Source organism: Topomyia yanbarensis, chromosome 3, assembly GCF_030247195.1.
Source record: "Topomyia yanbarensis strain Yona2022 chromosome 3, ASM3024719v1, whole genome shotgun sequence".
Lineage (NCBI taxonomy): Eukaryota > Metazoa > Arthropoda > Insecta > Diptera > Culicidae > Topomyia > Topomyia yanbarensis.
In genome coordinates, this window is record NC_080672.1 from 101,358,922 (window position 1) to 101,380,918 (window position 21,997).

The window sequence follows — 21,997 nt, forward strand, 5'->3', positions numbered from 1 at the left end:
CGCATAAATCTTTATTTGTGAAAGAAGGAACATTGATTTAGTAGCTTACAATTTTAGAGTTGGTGATCGGAAAAGTCAGCAAAGCTCCATAGTTTCCATGAAATTAGGAGCCTTGGTCTGCGTAAAAGTCGAAACCAATTTACAGTAAAGCGATAATGCCGAGAGGGAATACGACCAACGTACACGGATTTAGTAGTAGTAGTAAAACACTTTATTGATTGAATTTCGATAAATTATACATAACTATAGAATACAGTTTAGAGTTCAGCCTACGCTTTCCAACTATACTACATTTGTATATACTGTGATATAATGAAGTTGATGTTTTTTCTATTATTTCAATATTGTCGAGGAAAAACTTATCTAAAAAAAACCTACTGTGAAATTTTCATAATAATTAAACTAACCTAAACCTAAAGCTAAACCAGTTACATGGATTTTTAAACTAGTTTCTATAAAGTTGGGATATTAGTTCATTAGCGGAAGTACTACAGTTTTGTTTAAATTTTACGATGAGTTTGTTTATGAATGAGTCTAACATTTCAATATTTGTCAATCGGTGCAGTTCAAATGTGCTGAAATCGTACGGTAGATCACAAATTATTTTCAAGCATTTGTTTTGAATTATTTGTAATTTTTTTTTGTGAAGTTGGGCGCAATTACCCCACATAGGACAAGCGTATGATAAAATGGATCTGAAAACAACTTTATACAACATCAACTTGTTTTTCAAGTTCAGTTTGGATTTGCGATTCACTAAGGAGTACAATATTCTAATGCTTTTGTTACATTTATCAACTACGTAATTTGTTTGATCTTTGTAAGTTAATTTTTTATCGAGTATTGCCCCCAAATATTTCACATTCTCTTTCCATTCAATCTCGTTTCCATCTAGTATCAGTTTGCGATGGGGCAAGTATTTGGCCGCTCGCTTTTTTGTAAAATATATGCTTTCAGATTTTGTCGAATTGAGCTTAATTTTCCAGGTTTTGAAATAGTTATTAATAGTTTCTAATGCTGTATTCAAATTGTTTCTTACTATTACAGGATCTTCGTGAGTGCTACTTATTGCAGTATCGTCAGCAAACAATGAAAGAATACAATCGTCTAGGTCGGGAATGTCCGACGTGTATATGTTAAACAGCGTGGGGGATAGAACGGCTCCTTGTGGCACTCCGGCTGGTATTTCAAATCTGCGGGACTTTGATTTGTTGTATGTTACACAAAAGGTTCTGTTGGTTATGAAACTAGCAATCAGTTTGATCATATACGTTGGGAAATTAAATTTCGATAATTTGAAAACTAATCCTTTATGCCAAATCGTATCAAATGCTCGTTGTATATCCAAAAGCACCATCCCGGTGGACTTTTTGTTGGCGAACCCAGTTTGAATGTGGTTTACAATACGAACTAGTTGGTGATTTGTAGAATGGTGAGCTCTGAATCCGAACTGTTCCTTCAGAAGAATGTCATGAGTAATTAGATGCGAATTTATCCTATTCAAGAGAATCCTTTCTAGGATTTTACTTATACAATTCAATAAGCTGATAGGTCTATAGCTTGAAGCTAATGTTGCATCTTTTCCTGGTTTACTAACTGGTAAAACATTTGCATGTTTCCAAGCGGTCGGGAAATATGAAAGTTTTATGCAAGCATTTAAGATTTGTAAAGTGTATATTATTGCTTTTCGAGGTAAATTTTTGAGCAGTACATTGTTTATTGTGTCAGGTCCTGGTGATTTTGACTTTTTCAGTTTTTTCAGGATGCATTTTAATTCAGAGATAGTAGTATATGTGGACCTATTTTCATTTATTTCATGATTATTCAGGATAATTTGTTCGTAGAGTTGATTAACTTCATTTTCTTTGGGTGACTTATCGTTTAACGTTAGTTTATGAGCATCTTGAAACTGAACACCGAGGGCCTCCACTTTTTCAGCATCACTGATATATTTTTTTGAATCGCAGTTTAATATTGGTATTGGTTTAGTTTTTTTATTGAGCAACTTAGAGGCTTTCCATACTTTATTATCATTTGGTCTGATGTTTTTTATCATAATTTCCCAATTTTTATTTTTCAATAACCTGATTTCTCTTTGTATTCGGTCATTTAGTTCGTTAACGATAGTTTTTAAGTACGTGTGTTTTGTTCTTTGATATTGTCTTCGTCTGGTATTTTTTAAGCGAATTAGATTACGAATGTCTTCCGAAATAGAAAATTTGTAACGATAAGGTTGAACCATGGGCACTGCTTTTTTGCTTGCTTCCGTTATGGATGAAATTAGTGTATCTACGTGAAAGTCAATATCATCATTGTTGCGAAACGATTCCTCTGAAATGTTTTGAACATCCAGGTTTTCATTGAGGTACTTTTGAAACACATTCTGGTTAAATTTTTGATAGCATGGTACGAGATGAGGGTCATTTATAGCAATATCTGACACGACAATATCAAATAAGACAGGTATATGATCAGAACTGAGAGCATTTTCAGTTTTTAGAGATGATATATCATGTAAGCCATTTGTAATCAATAAGTCCAGAGTTGAAGGAGTCCCCCGTGGATCAGCAGGAAAATAAGTAGGGGAGTCTGGAAAATTTACTGTAAAATCACGAATGCACATCTCTTCGAACAGTATTTTTCCTGCTCCATTAGCTTTCGCGCAATTCCATGCTCTATGCCTAGCGTTAAAATCTCCACATAGAAAATAGCTGTTTCTTTCATTGGTAAGCAATTTCAGGTCATGTTTGAAGTTATCTAGATCATTTCTTTTAGTCGAGCCAGGAAAGTAAGCAACGATTATTTTAAGTTCTTCGCCACTTGTTAAAACTTTGATGCCAAGGGATTCTATGATTTTGGTGTTAAATTGCTCTAAAACCGAGAATTGAATAGATTTTTTCACTGCGATAGCAACTCCCCCGCCAATTCTATCTGATCTACTTAGACAAATGCAGTTATAATCTGCGTGTGTCAAAATTTGGTCAGGCTTTAGCCATGTTTCAACGAACAACACTATGTCGATATCTTTTTCAGAGATAAATGAGAACGTTTCTACATATTTTTTTGAAATACTGCGTGCATTCCAAATCATAACCTTCAGCTTTTCATCTAAATTAGCCATTGTAAAGATACTTTGTTACCAGTTCAGTCATAACCTTGATTTGGTCAAACTTGTTTCTACACTGTGCTAATTTAACCATTAACTCCATCGTAATAGTTACCATTTCATCCGCTGTAAACAAATCGGCTGTACCCGACGAGTGTTGATTGTGATGTCCAGAAAGCACACCGCTGTACCGAAATCCTGGCGGCTGCTGACGAAACACGTGGTTGTAGCTTGGTGATGCTTGACTGTTTGATGCGTCGTTTGACTGTTGCGTGCTTGGCAACTTAGGGAAGTTTTCTTCGTTGAAAGTTGGCCTTCGTGGTGCTTGACCTTGAACTCGGCGATGGTTCCTATTGTTGATGACATCTTTTATTCGCTTGTAATTGTCTCTTGCTGGACATTGTTTGAAATTTGCCGTATGGTTTCCATCACAGTTGGCACAATGCAGTTGGTCGTCAGTAATTGCAGGTTGGGTTTCGTCTTTGTTTTTTCGGTTTAGTTCACAAGAAGATGATGAATGGTCGTTGCCACAGACGATGCATTTTGGAGGCAGGTGACAGTGCTTCGTTCCATGGCCGAAAGCTTGACAGTTTCGGCATTGAGTTAAAGATTCCTTTTTTCGGTAATATGACCACGTTACAGATACTCCATCTAGGAAACGTATTTTGCGTAGCGTCTCCATATCGAACTCTTTCTTTTTGAAATAAAGAAGATACAGAGCCTGTCCATCATATCGTTGTCGACGAACAAGCATTTGTTTGATGTCGCTTGGGTTTACTCCAACCTCATTTAGAACAGCCTTCAAGTGGCCTATTTCATCGCCATCAGGAGCGAGATAATCCATCTTTGGGAGTCCAGACAAAACAACTTTTGTCGTTTTCTCTTCTTCTGTTTCATATGTAAAAAACCGCATTCTACAGTCCAGAATACTCACTTTTGTCTTCTTGTATGCTTCAAGAGATGGAAAGGTCAGCTTTATTCCGAGAGAAATCATTTTGGCAGTGAAATCCAGCTGATATTGTTTTTTCATGTCTACAACATCCTTGTATACAGCGTTTTTAATGATTATCGGAGGAGCTCTTATTTTAGTCTTTGTAGCTTGGGCCGATTGGGTACCCGTTTCATCGTCCATCTTGTTTGGATCATCCGTTCTGAGAATGTCGTATTGATTTGTAACAGGGATCGGATTTTTGTTTTTTTGTTGGTCACCTCGACCATTTTTTTCCTGTCGGGTTTGTTGGGAAGAACAAGATGGCGATTTACTCGCTCTTTTCGTCATGTTTCCGATTGCCTCAATCCGATTTACTTTATGGCGGGGGTAGTCGTTCAGAAAGTTACTGAAGACATCTGCTTCACTAGCGGAAGAGCTACGCTTCTTCCTTTGAGGAATAATTTCGTTATTGTCTAATGGAACTTTCAGTCAAAACACGAGAACTTCGCGGATCGCTTGAAAAACACACCCGATCACGACGCAAGTCGAAACCGAACTGTACACGGATTTACATTCTCGCTACGATTTACTGTTGATAATTCTCTTTGAAGCGTTTCTATAATCTTTTGAAAAAAAAAAATATTCGAGTACCGGTACTTTACTGGTACTACCGGTACTGGGGGCTTCAGTACCGCAGTACCGTTTCTCGTCAAAATGGATCCGTACTACGAACCCTAGTGGTGAGCAAACGTCAGCTTCTTCTCGCGCAACCAATCTTCCACAACATCTATCGCCTCCGTTGCGAGTACTTCTACTTCCTCTAGTGATTCGCCGATCACTTGGAGCACCACGTCGTCCGCAAAACCGACAATCTTTACGGCCCTGGGAAGGCTCAGCTTCAGCACTCCGTTGTACATAGCATTCCAAAGAGTTGGGCCGAGTATTGAACCCTGTGGAACGCCCGCTATTTCGATTACACTTCTTTTTCCGGCATCAGTTTCTGGAGGCGATGGCATTTTGATTTTTGTCACATTTTAAATCTACGTTTGTAATATTCTATAGAAACGCGACATGCGCGAAACAGGACAACAACGAGCTCGTCGGGATTCCTGGATTTTCGTTACCGGTATTACCGGTACCACAATATAATTTGCTTGTTACTAGAAAAAATTCCAAACTACATTTGTTACCAAATTTAATTGTCTTTTACTTGGTTAAAAAAAGTGTTACAAGGAACAAAACAAATTGTACCTTAATTTTTGTTACTCCCTTTCTTGCCCCTCCCTGGAGCCGCCAGTGCGTGCTATATATAATTATAAATTCTGCTCGGAGATGGCTAAACCGATTCTTTCGAAACTGATGATTACATTCACATTAAAAATACATTGGTTACAAGCACCGGATATATAAATCAGGCGGCGATAATTCTTCATAACTTTCTTCGTTCGATTCAATAGGTTCGGCAATATTTTCTTCAACTCTTTGTTCAGTTTCAAAGGATTCGCCCACCTTGCTTCCAGCTTCCAGTAAATAAAAATTAGCTTTGAATACGCATTTGTTAAATTCTGCGGGTATGCCTGAGACACCACGCGTTTTGCCAGTAATAAAAGATTAAACCATTCAATAATGACAGTATATTATCACATTACGAGATGCTTCAAAGTCATATAGGTTTATCAAACGGTAAAAAAAAATCCAAACATACGAAAGTAACGTTGATGTGGGTTTGAATGTCATTTTTAGTTGATAGATTCAAGATTTAAACAGCACAAAGGCTTGCAAAACCTCCAATATTTTTATTAAACATTATTATCTACTTTCCTTCATCTGGGTGATTTGGAGAGCAATGCGTTATTGTTAATTGGGTATTTTGAAAAACAATGAAAAATACAGTTGCCTTGAACGACGTAGCGACGTATTTTGTGTATGTGAAATAAAATATTATGACACTTTTATAGTAAAACTCAGATTGAACAAACTAAGAAAAGGCGAATAATTCGCATTTTACCAGAAATTAAATGTAAATTTATGTGAATTGGGACGTTCCTCGATGTGCATCTTGCAATACAGTTACAAGACTTATTTGGTAAATTTTTTTCTTGTCAATATTATCCGAAACAAACAAAAATAATAATTCACAGATGCATTGCAAAACGAAACGGAAAATTCTACCACGCATCTCTGAAATGAGATTGAAGAACAACGAACCCGTCGGATCGGTGCTGAGCAAAGTCTTAACAAATGACGAACCGGGTAGCTTACTACACACGGTGTCTCTGGTAGATATTCCAGTTTCATCTGGGCCTAAATTTATAATGTTCTATCGGGGAGTCTAGAGCAATATTTTTTTATCGTTTTGATGATTATTTTTTTTAAAGATTTCGTTTCAATGATTAGCTCTAGGGTTACCCCCTCTGGTAAGGCGTTGACCTGGAGATTTTTAATGACCTACTGGTAGACTTTAAGGAACATATGAGTATTCGCAGGAATCAAACAGCAATGTGAATCAAGGCGTCGCTCGACATTTAGCGCTTTTTATTACCAAATAAGTTAAAAGTAATAAGTAGGCCCTCATTCATTCTTTCTGAAACTAGTCAGGGTATCAGTTAAGCGCTGGTTGATTGGAATATTATCGAAATAAACTCACATTTGCAAAATATAATGCGCACCGCTATTCAGAACCGTTCACATAACGATGTAAATTTTTCCGATTTGTAGCGGTTTTGTAGGTTTAGTTTGGTATAGAATTTCACTTCCCCGGCTAATCGCAAAGAATACAAAAGCACCAGGCACTCTCGCTGTGGAGGATAAGCCGAACAACACAGTGAACAGGAAGAGCAGAGAATCAGGATATTGGCACCGCCTGGGAATCACACTGCGGTGTCTTCCAGGTTTCTTTGCAGGGAACGAAAAATTCTGTTGTTTCGACAGAATCGCTAGGGAGATCCCAGCAATGGAGCAAAGCTCACCTCCGTGGCCAATATCTAAGGACCGCTGAAGCAGCAGCCAACGTTAATACGAGAAGAAATAGTCAGATGTCCTATCAAATAGCAGCTGCATATAAGCACCAACAACAGTGAGGTGACTTGATGAAACTGAAAGAAATTAACTTTTTTAAACCAATTTGAGCGGCTTTGTGGGATGCAGGGTAAAGACTTAATTTTCGCCCCATTAGGGAGGGTGCCACACTATTCTTTTAATTACGCAGTCTACAGTCGATGAAATGCACATAAATTGGCATCAGTGTCCTTGCTTTGTTCCCAAGAACCAATTTAATACCAAAAATGTCCTGTGAATGGGGAAATACTTCTGTTTGAGCGCCACGAAAACTCAAATCGAATGCTCCTATTTTCGCACTACCATATGGGCCAATGCGTTGAACAAAGATGGTAGACGCTGCTCTAACTAACGGCTTCAAATGGGTAGGGCGATAATAGAAATAGGGCGAAAATAGTCTCTACACCCTAATATAACAAATTTTAGAAAACGCGGAATATTTTTTTCTAACATGGCCTAATTAATACGAATTCCGAAATAGTTCTTGGCATCTTGGCGATCTTGAATCAAAAGGTTAGTCAAGCAAATAACTCTGAACCCTTGAGGTGATAGAAACTCTTCTTATATTTTTCAAACATTTTGAAAAAAAATAGTAGGGGAGCCCGGGGCTAGTTGACGGTTGGGGAAAGTTGGCGGAATCCCTTTTTCTCTGTTTCTATTAGACATATAGCACTGCCTCTTCTTGTGTACTTCAAGTTATGCGAAACCCGTTGCCCAATGTGTTTTTGTTGCAAAACGATTTGTTTGGTAGAAGTTGTGGGTGATATTGTGTTTTCGAGCATACCAAGTAAATGTTCTAAATTTTAAATACTTTGCGTTATTTAGGTTTCCTGAATGATTATATTTTTCGATAGCGCGTGAAAAGAGCTTTCAGTATCCGTATAGATATTACATCTATCCAAAAACAAAAGTTAATTTTTAAATAGTTTTTAATAAAATATGCGGTTGGGGTAAGTTGGCGGTGCTGCAGGCGGGGCAAGTTGGCGGTACTATTTACAGTGCAAAAAAGTCATCAAAAAATTTTATTTCTGGAATTCACTCCAAAGTAAGAAAATCTTTTTCTTGTGTATTTCGCCAATGTAGAAGACTTTATTCCGGCCAATGGCATGAAGAATCTCGAAAATTTGCTTTTGAATATGGAGTATGCGTCAAAGTCAAAATGCCGGGGTGTTGGTACTGAAATATAATAGCAAATGTCGGTTAATATAGTTTTTTTCGAAAAGACATTCATCACGTTCCAAAAGGATCCTTGAAGTAATTGAATCTCCATTTGATTGCTTAGTTATTGGCGTATCATCACATACCGCCAACTTACCCCGGGGCCGGGGTAAGTTGGCGGGTTTTCCGCGTCACATATTTTTGTCTTTAAAAATGGAGACAATACATCAAACACTTTAAAAAAAATCAGAGATGTTGCCAACAGTCTGCTCTTTCATGCCGCATATTCTATTTTGCAAGATCTACTTACATCAAAGCAGTAAAAATTGAAGACTGAAAACCACCGCCAACTAGCCCCGGTCTCCCCTACTAAATCAGTTTAAATTACCTGCTGCTTCATCGGGCCCGGAGTAATTGATGTAAAACACGGAGGTCCGGAGATTGCCCCCAGAAACCGGAGTCTCCGGGTTAAACCCGGAAGTGTGGCAACTCTAAATAGCTCTCAGAAGATATCATACTTTTAGGTGGATAAATTTTTAGACATACAATATCCGAAGACACCAACGACCGACATTTAGTCAATTCCGCGTTAAATCAAATTTTAAATTTGAATAATATTTTTACTCGGGGTATTTTTTATCTCTGGTAGAACAATCAGTGGCGGATCCAGGGGGACGGTCGTGGGGGTCCGGACACCCCCTGAAATTTTTTAACTTTTTAGGAAATTTTAAAATAGTTTCTATTTTAAATTCGTTTTAAATTCAAAATCATTCCAAACCAGATTCGACCACCGAAACTGATTTTAATTAAATGAGAGTATTACATACTACGTAATGTACAATGAACATTTTAAAATCGATATTTCGGACCCCTCCGAAATTTTTTTCTAGATCCGCTCCTGAGAACAATATCACTCCCAACAAATCAATATCACTGATGTACTCACTGTCCGGAAACTTGCCTTTCTTTTAAACAAGACAAGCTTTGAATTGTTCTTTCCACGAGTCTAAAACTTTTTTAATCGGAAAAATAAATATCTAAGTTTATATACATAAGGACACTAAATTATTCGTTTGACGGCGCCGGTGATTGAGTGGTAAGCGTGACCGCCACTCATTCCAATTTGCCTGGGTTCAATTCCAGCCGAGGTCGTTGAGATTTTTCTGAGGTGAAAAAATATGTGATCACGTCTTCCTTCGGAAGGGAAGTAAAGCCGTTGGTCCTCGGTCTATGAGTTTGGTGGATCGATATCTAGTCCAGATAGTGAAGTCACCTCTCTGGCGCCGGTAAAGAAGAAGTTATCCAACTTCTATACTCTTACTAACAAAAATATCCTCCTCCTGTGATACTTGTGGAGTGCGCAGTAGTATATACGGCCTCTAGCAAAAGCAAATATCGGATTAGGCCGATGACATGCTTAGACGATTTGCGTTGCGGTAGCGGTAAGCGAAGCGAATGCGTTTGACCTATCTCTTTGGTGTGTGCATGTAGAACGCGTAATACTGTCATAGTAAAAGCGGGGCGAACGCGGCAAAACACTATGTAAAGTGCTCAGACGCGTCCGCAAACGCTTCGCTTTCCGCTTCAGCTTGTCATCGGCCTTAACCATTCCTTCCCTTTCCTTCCGCGATCTACGTTCGGGCCTGGCCGGCGCCGTTATTGATCAATACTTTAGGATTACCAGGAGTTGCACATTGAAAGATGTTTTGCTACTCCCAAGCATAATTATCTACTTATTCCCTGTGCAACTTCAGCTAGTCCAGATCGATAACGGAGTAAGCAGCCAGAAGTGGTCGCACAAACTCAAGCTCAAGCTCATAAGGACTTGGAAGATTTTTGGCTTCATCAAAATCAGAGATAGATGCGTTCGCCATGTTATAAGTATTTGGATGCGGATGTGATTAAGAGCTATACAGGATTGACCTGGTAATTGTCTAGTATAGAGACTCTAATGTGATAGAGGTCAGCTTTCGATGCGATTTTCTCCAAAAGGGTGTATTTTAGCCTTAATAAATAATATAATTTACTTTATCGAAGTTTAATAAACTGAAAAATAAGTTGTCACAGTGCTTTAACAAGTGAGCTTAAACAGCGGAGCTATTGTGAAGCGGCTTGGCCGCATACTCGAGGCCAAGAATCCGAAACATTGATTAATTCGTCGCTGGAATTGCAAGCGAACCTGTGATCCCCCAATTGTTTAACCGTTGCGAAAATGGAGTCGGAAGAACATCAGCGGCGTAAACAAACTTTGCGCACGTACCTAGAAAATCCGGATCCCTCTCACTGTGCCATTAGAACTGGGAATGGGGTAATCTACCAATCTGACCATCGATAGGAAGGAAAAAATAGCCAAAATGGGTCTGAGTGTAGTGTGAGAGATCGCAAGTGGGCAAACGAAAGTATTTCAGTAAGAGATGTGACGAAAAAACTGCTTTTTAGCAAAACGTGAAGTCGCGATGAACGACAGAATACGGACGGAATTTCATGTGCGCGGAAGCATTGAACACAGTTGTTGACGAAACCGCATTGTCTGGTTTTGCGGATGACGCGACTGATGCAAAAGCAGTTTTCTGGCAGCTCCCTGTTCTCCTTTTCTTCACTGCTCGTCATAAGTTCGACATCCGTGAAGAAATTAGAAAATAAAAGTTGTTTAAATTTGGCAAAAAGTACATGATTTGGCAGGCACCTTACTCGTACGGATAGCGGAGCACGCCATTCGTGACAACCGGAATGGTCAACGGGTAACTGTACTTGAAAGAATGCCTCCAAAAGCGTCTACTTCCACTTCTGAGGGTTCACGTTGGATCAACGCTCTTGTGCCTCGATCCATTACTCGAAAGATGTTCAAGAGCGTTAGAAAGCCAAGAAGGCCAAATTCGTGACCAAGAATCTTAAGCCCCCGAACGCACCAGAATCGCGGCCAATTGAGAAATACTAACCCATCATTAGGCTGGTTTCCCAGGACATGTCCTGCTTTTTAATTGACTGTCCTGGTGTCCTGGGAAGTCGAGCAAAACGCTTGATTTGTCCAGGTTTTTTTCCTCTAAGCCTAATATGTTTCTAGTTATTGAGTCTTCACTTTATTCACTCTGCTCCAGATAGCAGTTACGATCGATCGCAACCACAACTGCAACTTATACTCATTCTCAATCGGAGTACGACAAACAGAACTTAATACACTCGAGCCTCCCAATTGTACCTTCCGATGGCTTTTTAATATCTCAAGAGTGCCTCGTTATTTCTCTTTACAACTTTATTTTCGTACCTGGTAATTGAAAAGAGAAAGAGGCGTTTGTATGTACGTAGCATATAAATGAACTGTAGTTCTTTGGCAAGGAAATTTGACATCCGAACAAAACAAACCGATTCCAATTGTGGACGAATCCACCACGAGCCAGCAGGCAGCGCACAGTGGTCGGAAATGTCAAAAACGTGAACTTAATTCAACAGAGGCCAAACCATCGAATATATTCACAGGGTGTCTTTGGAAGAATTGTTCGTATGAATATTCCCCAAAATCTAATAAAAATTAAATTGAGGCATGCCTTGCTATGATTGTACTAGAAAAATTACCTTTTTATGCTGACGAGGTAGAAAGTTGGTATCTTTGACAAAGTTTTAGAAATGCTCATAATGAAGAATTTTGTTGAGCAACTTGAACTTGTACGACTTAAGGCTATCGATTTATAAAGCGTTTTCTAAGGCAACCCCCTTAAAATTAGTTTTTTTAATATAACTTTTTTCACTGTGACTTTTAGTGCAAATCATGTTCCAGACAAATGTTGAGGTATTAAAACCACATAATATTGTTCAAGACTGCATGTAAAAATTAAATTATTGTTGAAGACTGCATGTAAAAATAGTGTTGAAGACTGCATGTAAAACATTTACCTGAAATCGGCGGCGCGGCGCACAATTCTTGTAAAAATACTCATTCCTTTTAGATTCATTGAAGAATTCTACATTTTTGCCTTTCTCAATAGAAAGGTATTGCAATTGCTCTGAAAACCGACTTTTTAACGGAGGCCCGGAGGGCCGAGTGACATATACCATTCGATTCAGTTCGTCGAGTTCGGCAAATGTCTGTGTGTGTATGTATGTGTGTGTGTATGTATGTGTGTGTATGTGCGTCTGTGTGTGTACGCGAACACAATCTCACTCACTTTTCTCAGAGATGGATGAACCGATTTTTACAAACTTAGTCCCAAATGAAAGGTGCAACGTTCCCATAGGCTGCTATTGAATTTCTAATGGATCCGACTTCCGGTTCCGGAATTACAGGGTGATGAGTACGATCACGCAGAAAATGTCGATTTTAAGAAATTCTGCAATGAATGTATAAAGGTGAAAATTTTTCCAAAATATGACCACAACTGCTTCGATTTGTAGTACTAGGTCATTGACAGCCATTCAAAGTCTATTTGGTCACATTGGCCACCATCATCGGTTCCGGAAGCCCCGGCGGAAGTATCCAAATTCAGACTAACAGTCACATCGGTTTCTCGGAGGTGGCTAGACCGAATCAACCAAACTTAGTCTCAAATGAAAGATGTTGCGTCCCCGTAAATGGCTATTAAATTTTATCCCCAACCGACTTCCGGTTCCGGAGTTACGAGTTGTGGCGTGCGATCACATAGCAAATTGTGATTCAAACCGATACCCCGATGGAAGCAAAAAAGGTAAAAATTTCGCTAAAATGTCTCTCAAATAACTTAACTTTGCAGTTCTAGGTCACCGACGGCCAAACAAACTTTCGTTGACTACATTGACCACCATAGACGGTTCCGGAAGTGCCCGGGAAAAGCGGCCCTTTCATAACTAGCAAACTCATATCAGTTTCTCGGAAATGGGTGGGCCGATTTTCACAAACTTAATCTCAAATGATAGCTATATTATCCCCACAGATGTCTGTAAAATTTCGCACGGACCGCTTGTGTGGTTCCGGAAATATAGACTGAACGGTCCGGTCACACATGAAATTCCCATATAAGCCGGAACTCAAAATTTTTTTCAAAGGGGGGACCCCATGAAATTTCAGAAATCGAATTCGTATTTTTGATGCCAAACATCTGTAAAATGCATGAAACGTCGAGATTTTATGTTATCACGAAATTTTTTTTTATAAAAATCGACTTTTTGGGACTTTGCCGATTTCGCACCTTTTTGCCTTTCTCAATAGAAAGGTATTGCAATTGCTCTGAAAACCGACTTTTTAACGGAGGCCCGGAGGGCCGAGTGACATATACCATTCGATTCAGTTCGTCGAGTTCGGCAAATGTCTGTGTGTATGGATGTATGTGTGTGTATGTGCGTATGTGTGTGTATGTGACCAAAAATGTCACTCATTTTTCTCAGAGATGGCTGAACTGATTTTGACAAACTTAGTCTCAAATGAAAGGTGCAACGTTCCCATAGGCTGCTATTGAATTTCTAATGGATCCAATTTCCGGTTCCGGAATTACAGGGTGATGAGCACGAACACGCAGAAAATGTCGATTTTAATAAATTCTGCAATGAATGTATAAAGGTGAAATTTTTTCCAAAATATGACCACAACTGCTTCGATTTGTAGTATTAGGTCACTAACATCTATTCAAAGTCTGTTTGGCCACATTGGCCACCATCATCGGTTCCGGAAGCCCCGGCGGAAGTATCTAAATTCAGAATAACAGTCACATCGGTTTCTCGGAGATGGCTAGACCGATTCGACTAAACTTGGCCTCAAATGAAAGGTATTGCGTCCCCGTAAATGGCTATTTAATTTCATCTCGATCCGACTTCCGGTTCCGGAGTTACAGGTTGTGGCGTGCGATCACATAGCAAATTGTGATTCAAACCGATACTCCGATTTAAGCAAAAAAGGTAAAAGTTTCGCTAAAATGTCTCTCAAACAACTTAAATTTGCTGTTCTAGGTCACCGACGGCCAACCAAACTTTCGTTGACTACATTGACCACCATAGACGGTTCCGGAAGTGCCCGGGAAAAGCGGCCATCATTCAAAATTTACGAACTCACATCAGTTTCCCGGAAATGGGTGGGCCGATTTTAACAAACTTAGTCCCAAATGATAACTATAACATCCACATAGATGTATATAAAATTTCGCACGGATCGCTTATATGGGTCCGGAAATATAGACTAAATCGTCTGGTCACATATGAAATTCCCATATAAGCCGGAACTCAAATTTTTTTTTCAAAGGGGGGACCTCATGAAATTTCAGAAATCGAATTCGTATTTTTGATGCCAAACATCTTTAAAATGCATGAAACGTCGAGATTTTATGTTATCTCGAAAATTTTTTTTTTATAAAAATCAACTTTTTGGGACTTTGCCGATTTTGCTCCTTTTTTTCAGTTTAACATTACCGTGGCTGTTTTATCTTTTACAAAGTTTTAGAACTCGAATAATGATTTATTTTCCTGTATATAGTTGTCATGTGATGTATAATAATAAAATGTAATATATGCATTTAAAAGCTTTTAATGAATATAAACAACGCACACATTCTCGTGATTCATGATTGAGAAAGGCACAATTGCACCGCTAGGTGGATTAAAATAGGTTTTTTACACCAGCTTCAACTGCGTATAAGAGAGAAAGGTGCAAACCAAAATAGACGGGCAGGCACTATTTTCAATATCCAGACAACGCTTAATAAAGGTAAGAAGGTTTCATGGGTGGCACTATAGAACCCTCTAGCTCACTTTTTCATGTTTTTTTACTTTTTCCATGTAAAAATCAACGAAATTTTTTTTCGGTTTGTCGTAAAATTTTGTGATTAATGGTAAAAAATGTTAAAATCTTCAATAACTTTGAAACGAATAAGTTTTTTTACCGACAGTCTTCAACAATATTATGTGGTTTTAATGCTTACACATTTGTATGAAACATGGTTTGCACGTAAAGTTACAGTGAAAAAAAGTTATATTAAAAAACTAAATTTTAGAGGTGTTGCCATAGAAATCACTTTATAAATCAATAACTTTAAGTACTACAAGTTCAAATTGTTCAACAAAATTCTTCATTGCGAGCATTTCTAAAACTTTGTCGAAGACACCAACTTTCTACCTCGTCAGTACAAAAAGCTATTTTATTAGTTTGATCGTAGAAAGTCATGCCTAATTTTAATTTTTATCAGATTGTGGGGAACATTTTTACGAACAATTCGTCCAAAGATACCACGTTAATATATTCGATGGTTTCGTCTCTAGTGAATTAAGTTCACGTTTTTGGGGTTTCCGGCCACTATGCATCCCAAGTAACAATTAAAATGCCTCGGGGATTTATCATTGTTTTATCCTGGTTTTATGAAGGATTCCTTGAAACCGGTGATTTTATTATGGTTTTATGCAGCTGTCATTTCATTTGTTCCTAAATTTCAATATAAAACTATGTTATGACTTCCACGATAAAGCTTTAGGATACAAGTTTATATAGTGGTTGTGAAACGGTTCCATATACTTTGTTAAAACTGGAATAAAACTAACATACTACAAGAAATTAAGTTATAAGACAGTTTTATCGTAGATCATTGCACGTATTCAGGTTTTGTAATGTCTATATTTACACCTCTTTAAAATAATTACTCTTATTAAAGGCATGAGCTATACTAAGGAGTTATAAAATTGTCATCAGAAGCTCGAATCTTTGTTTACTTGCATGTAATATAGTAACTGTAGTGCAAATAAGTTACTTCGAAAATACCATTCGGAAATGGAATTCTCCCTCAATTTCTTTTGACCCAAAGCAGAAGACGAATCAAGACAGAATCATTTCGTCTTTGCAGGTTAATAACTCTTAGGAATTTCTGAACAACCGCTGACAAGAGGATTGGTTTGTTTTTCTCATTTCTCCAGGATAATTATCAAGATGGTAAATAAAGGTGAGAGCTTTTTTGTGCGTGCTGATGCAGTTGTCAATCACGAGAAGCTCATTAATCATTAATTGTTTTATTTTTAAAACGATTTACGATTTGGTGACTTATGTTAATAAAATAACATTCGTTTGAAAAATAAGTAAATATCGAAATTAGATCATTTGTGTTCAATAAGCACAATAAGCTCATACAAAAGCATTTCGGTCTAGAGTCAGATCACTCCAGAAATGCATAACAAATTTGAAAAAAAAGCATTTCATTTCCATTTTTGCATCAACTTTCACTCTTTTGTCGAAACATTTGTTCAACAAGCGTCTTACGCTGATCTACTTCGTTCGAAACTTTGCTGGAGTAGAGTTAGTTTGTGGCAGGGCTTTGGTGTCTTACACGCAACGTAAAATGCATTTCAAATTTCTATTTTGATGGAAAGTAAATATTTAGTTTCGTTGCTTTTTAAAAATGCATCTCAAGAGATCTGTCCCTAGATTTCGGTGCACAATTTGAAGAAAATCTCTGCGAATCTTTATCGAACGAGGACTATTGACAAATCTCGTGCTCGATTGGAATGACACTGACAGTAAATGGTGAACAAACTATAGAGATGGCGAGTATTCAGTGTGTTTATTTTAATCTATTGCGCTACTCAAATTTGACAACCGCACCGTTACATAGTAAAAACTCCCATGATAAATGAAAGATTTATCATCCTGGACAAAGTCACTGTCAAAATAATCAAAAGCAGCAAGCTGTGATTTAGTCCAGCATAAAACTTGTCACTCTCAACATAGATGCAGCATAAAACTTGTCACTCTCAACAGATGCAGAAGTGCCATGATAAACACGCTTGCTATATGAATTGCTCAGTTATGACCGTTTTAGGAGGAATTGTCTTATGAAAATTTTTTTCAAGTATACCAAGTTTTATTAAAAAAATGTCACCTTGAAGCAAAAATAGCAAATTGCGAAGTAAAATTTCTCAAATATACGCCTTCTTGTTCGTATGAAGGGTGGAATCAAACGTTTTGAGATATTTTTTGAAAGAATCTGCACTTTTTAACAAAACATTTAACATTTTTTACTAAAACTTGGTTAAGTGTTGTTTTAATATTTGCAGAAAAAATATTACCGAATGCTCTTTTTTAGTAGAATTCATGGGGCGCATTTATTTTGCGTTGCTCTTTCATGATGTTTCACCATAAATCCTTAACGGTATGCCTTCAAACACGCATGGATATGTTATGAACAATAATAAAGTTCTATTATTCACTATTCTGAAAAATGTATACCTTACAATATGGCATTTTGTTTGATGACTTGCATCATGCGATGTGTAGGAATAAAACCACGATAAAATTTTTGGAAAAAAATCTTCAAAGTTTGAGGGTTTCTGTATGTTTCTTTTAAAATAAACATTAAAAAATCTTCCCGTGTAGAAGACCTATAGCTGATTCACAAGTTCTTAAAGAAATGTCCCTGCTAAACCGTCAACGAGTGCACATCTCGACTAATAAAATGGTTTTTAAAAAAAATACCAGGTTTGATTTCCAATATTTTCTTGTGTCCGAACCAGAGGAAAGTTTTTCCGTCAACTTGCCAATATTTGGAACTTATATTTGTTTTGGACTGACGATTTAAAAAGTATTTCAAAACAACCTCTGGGCGGGGGGCTTTAGCTCCCCAACCATCTTTGAGGCTACATGTCTGAACCTACTGCTGTCTACTATTATTGTCTTATGATGAAAGGATCGCTTCAAAATTCTCCCATAAACTGTCGACCGGACCGTCACTAAAAGTCGGCAGAGAGCTTCATATTAAAAATTGGCACTTTCCTACATTTTAATTGTCGCTCTTGTTCTCGTCTTTTCATTTTTATTTAGCTTAAAATTGTTATACCGCGCAGATCTTGTACAACAAGCTAAGTAAGCAGACGCTATTGGGGGAAAACCTTGTCTTGTTCTCTCTCAGCCCTCCCTCTACTAGCGATTCAACTTCCCTTCTCAACATCCATCAGTCATTAGTAAGTCAATTATTCAAAGAACCAAAGTAGCCTGTTCGAAGCACCACTAATTACTCTCTCTTCCAGTTCGCTTTATTGCCGGTCTGCTACCAATTAGAAAGTGCCTCTAAAAACCTAAACACCGCAAGTCTTCTCACTCGCAACAGTTCCATTCCCTCGGCCGATAAACCCTCAAAATCAAAGCCACCCGCCCGCTATCCAGCCAACAACTTGCGGTGTGACAACAATTAGAAGGTTGTCGTACAACATTATTTTGCCCCTGCCTTGATGGGTGGGTTTCGGTGCCGAACCGTCACAAAGCGGGACAAAAAGTGGAACCTACAACCTATTCTGAAGGATTTTGGAAATGTTCTTTTCCCTTTCTTTATACACACAGTTCTCTATGTTTAGGAAAACCAATGAATCAAAGCAAGTTCGGCTTTGAAGCCAGGCCGCTTCGGTGACAAGTTCTGGGCTGCCGTTTTACGGTTTTTGGTTGCGGCGGCGGCGTTGGCGGTGAACTTGAAATGTGAAACCTGTAAAAGGGCTTTGTGCCCGGGGGAAGATTAATGGATGAGATTTTTTTCTTCAGGGTGCGTGTATGGAAATTTAATTAAGTAGATCAAGTGGCGTGGGTGGGAAACGTCAAAATAAGACACGATTCTGCGATGGTGTAGGTCTTTCTTCTGAGATCAGGACACATTGTGTAAAATTATGCAACTCTTTAGCAAATTAGATTCTTTGTCAGAATGAATTGTCCAACTCGTAAATTTCCCTCGATTGCAACGATAAAGTCGAAACAGTTTTCCGACTTTTACTCTTCGCATCATCATTAACTCGCAGACAATAAAGTGCTCTGCCTTGTTTTCGAAACGTTAAATCTTATCCAGTATTGGAACCAACCTCTTCCCGCTCGAGAGAAAACCGAGCGCAAACCAGCTCCACACACCAAAGAATTAGCAATTTGTGTCAAACAAATCGTAAACTGCGGTAACGCGTATTGGATGCTGGCCGGCTTACAGTTTCCTTGTATTCTTTCTACTTCCGGAGCATCCCCGCCAGGGACCAGAAAACTTTTACGACCCGACTCGCATAAAGATTCGGACAAATCCGTTTGCCATTCAATTGGAGACGGGCGTCGAAAGCTGTTTTGACATTTACTGCTTTGCCTTGTCGATCCGGATGGCCGGATTCTTGGGAAGTTTAAATCCGGCTATCGAACCGATACACCGCACGGTGGAAAGTTTAAACCGCAAATGTATGGGACTTGGAAAAAAATCGAATGGGATGTGGGCTTATAAGATAAACTGGCACGGTAACTTCTTTCCCGCATAGCATTCAAAATTGCACGCAAGTTTTCCTTCTGGTTGCCTAACTGATGGCGGTTGGTATTCTCATCGCGTTCAAAGTTACGATGTCCTAAAGATTGGTTAGAAATGTTCAGAATATGTGTATTTAGTTGAAAAGTGCAAAACAGATAGTACTGAATAAGTCCAAGATCTCTGAAATAAACGGAATAAAAAAATGAACGGAAATAGACATACTTTCACTATCTTCAATTCGAGCACTTTCCATTCGTCGGAGGTTGTCGCGCTGTTTAATGCCAATCGAGCGTGAAATTAAAATTTAACTGCCAACGTTCAGGCCTTGAACCTCAAAAATTCAACTAATTTGACGGCAAATTAAAAACAATTAAACGCGACCACACCAGATGTCTTAAATTTAGAACGCTTGACTCCGTTTTTTTTCTTGGTCACCATCTAACCGATTTCCTTTCCATTTTCTCTCGTTACTGTAGGTCGCGGTTCCGACACGAGCGACACCGAATCCGAACCAGGCATCCTACTGAAGCGCAAACAGCGCCGATCTCGAACGACGTTCACCGGTGAGCAGCTGGAAGCGCTGGAGAAGGCATACCAACGAACACACTACCCGGATGTGTACACCCGGGAGGAGCTGGCCTCCAACACGGGCCTGACCGAAGCCCGGATTCAGGTTTGGTTCAGCAATCGGCGTGCCCGGGAGAGGAAACACGCCGGTTCGCAAATGTCCACCCCAATGAGTTCGCTCGGTTCGCTTCCAATGTCCCAATACCATCCGGGTGTTCCGACGCAGGAATCGTACCAGATGGCCGCGGCAGCGAATTACGACTTTGTTAGCCAGAATCCGGCGTCCTTTACGAGCGGTTTTCAGCATGGGCACTTTGGCGGGCAGAATTTTGGGCCGAATGCAATAAGCTTCCACCAGAATAGTCAAGGTTGGTGAAAGGAATTCTGTTTATTTTTACTATTTTTACTCAATTTACTTGCTACTTTCAGATTTCATCCCCCACGAGTACACCAAGATGATGCACGAAGAGTACATTAAACCGGCACACGAGAATTCGTCCTCGATAAAGATGAGTCCTACGGCTGCACACGGTGGCAGCACCTCCCTAGGCGATAGCTATGCGGCTAAGCTGGCCACAGCCGCGGCCAATATTGGACCACAGGAGACCTCCTGGAGTCAGTCCTATCCACCGCATCCGGGGCAGAGCTATGGTGCCAATTTGGTCAGCGGTTGTACTCCATCGGCACCGTCGGCCGTCCCGACCGCGGAATACCACCAGATGCAGCAAGCGTACAGCAACAACAGTCTGGCGGCGGCCAAGTACTGGTCATGAGAGACGTTTTTGCGGCCAGAGATAAGTTGTACTAGTTGAGCAATCGTTTCGAAAGTTTCCTATATTAGTTTAGTGAAATTCATCAGTGATTTAGCCAAAGTGTTGGAAGGTATATTTATGGCCAATGAATACACTTTGTTTAGAATTGTCTTTGCCTTGGGAGTTGAAAATTAGCAATTTAATTGGGTGTTGTTGTTAGGGAATAGATGCAGAACTGGCGTATATGACAGAATAACGGCTAATTATTCCAAGGATTCATAGTCCAATTTTTGAACTCCCAATCTCTCTCATTCAAAACGTACAACCGCTCGTGGCCTTCGCGTTAACACAATCCTGGTCACAAACGCTAACATGCAATTGAAATTATCCACGCCTATTTACGCCCGTGATTTTGCCAACATTAAAATGCACCGGTAATTAAGTGAACGCTTTAGCACCTATAAACCGGTCTCAAGAATCAATCCACCGCTCGCGCGATCATCAATCGTTCTCGTCCGGACATCTCTACCTACGGTCGTAGCAGCTTAGCCTAATGACTTCAATTGGACCAATCAAAAAATGATGCTCATATTCACTAGAAACACATTCCATGGGAACTCTAGTGATGTAGGGAAACTTTCTTCTAGTATCTGAACCGCACACTGAAAATTAAGCATCAGAGTCACGGTCTGCGCGATCATTCAAGAACACACGCGAATATACGAATTGCGACATGGTTATAAAATCGAATTTATTCAAGCGAAGTTACATACACGCTAACATATAAACGCTCGAGCTTCGTCCACGCACAACTACGTTCGTGATCTTGCAAACATGAAATCACCCCGGTGATTTAGTTAACATTTTAGCACTTATAAACTCATAAACGCGGTCTCAGTCACGGACCTACAAACACATGTGTTCGCGCGATCATGAATGAATTAAATAAATGGCGCCCATATCCACTAAACAACGCGTACCATGGCGGCATTAGGGAATCCCTATTGATATGGGAAATCTCACTCTCTTCTAGCATTCAGCACGTTAACATACAATCGTTTAAGACCTCCGCGATCAACCACGCACACCAAAACCCGCCATCTCGCAGACGTGAAAACCATTGACCATCCCGATGATTAAGTGAATGTTTTAGCTCAAATAAACATATAAACGCGATCTCAAGCGGAAACTTACAAACGCTCATGTTCGCACAAGAATGCGCACTCTA

At 39.2% G+C, this 21,997-nt stretch overlaps 1 protein-coding gene across 1 annotated transcript in view; it reads left to right on the top strand.

The window, feature by feature from the left end:
- The window catches only part of LOC131689815 (protein gooseberry-neuro), a 166,499-nt gene extending 145,319 nt beyond the window's left edge, over positions 1-21,180 (top strand). The window contains exons 5-6 of the mRNA XM_058975126.1: positions 19,927-20,385; positions 20,447-21,180. Of these exons, the coding sequence (XP_058831109.1) occupies positions 19,927-20,385; positions 20,447-20,790 (803 nt within the window). The 3' untranslated portion in view covers positions 20,791-21,180. The remainder of the gene's footprint in view (positions 1-19,926; positions 20,386-20,446) is intronic.
- Positions 21,181-21,997: the final 817 nt, after the last annotated feature.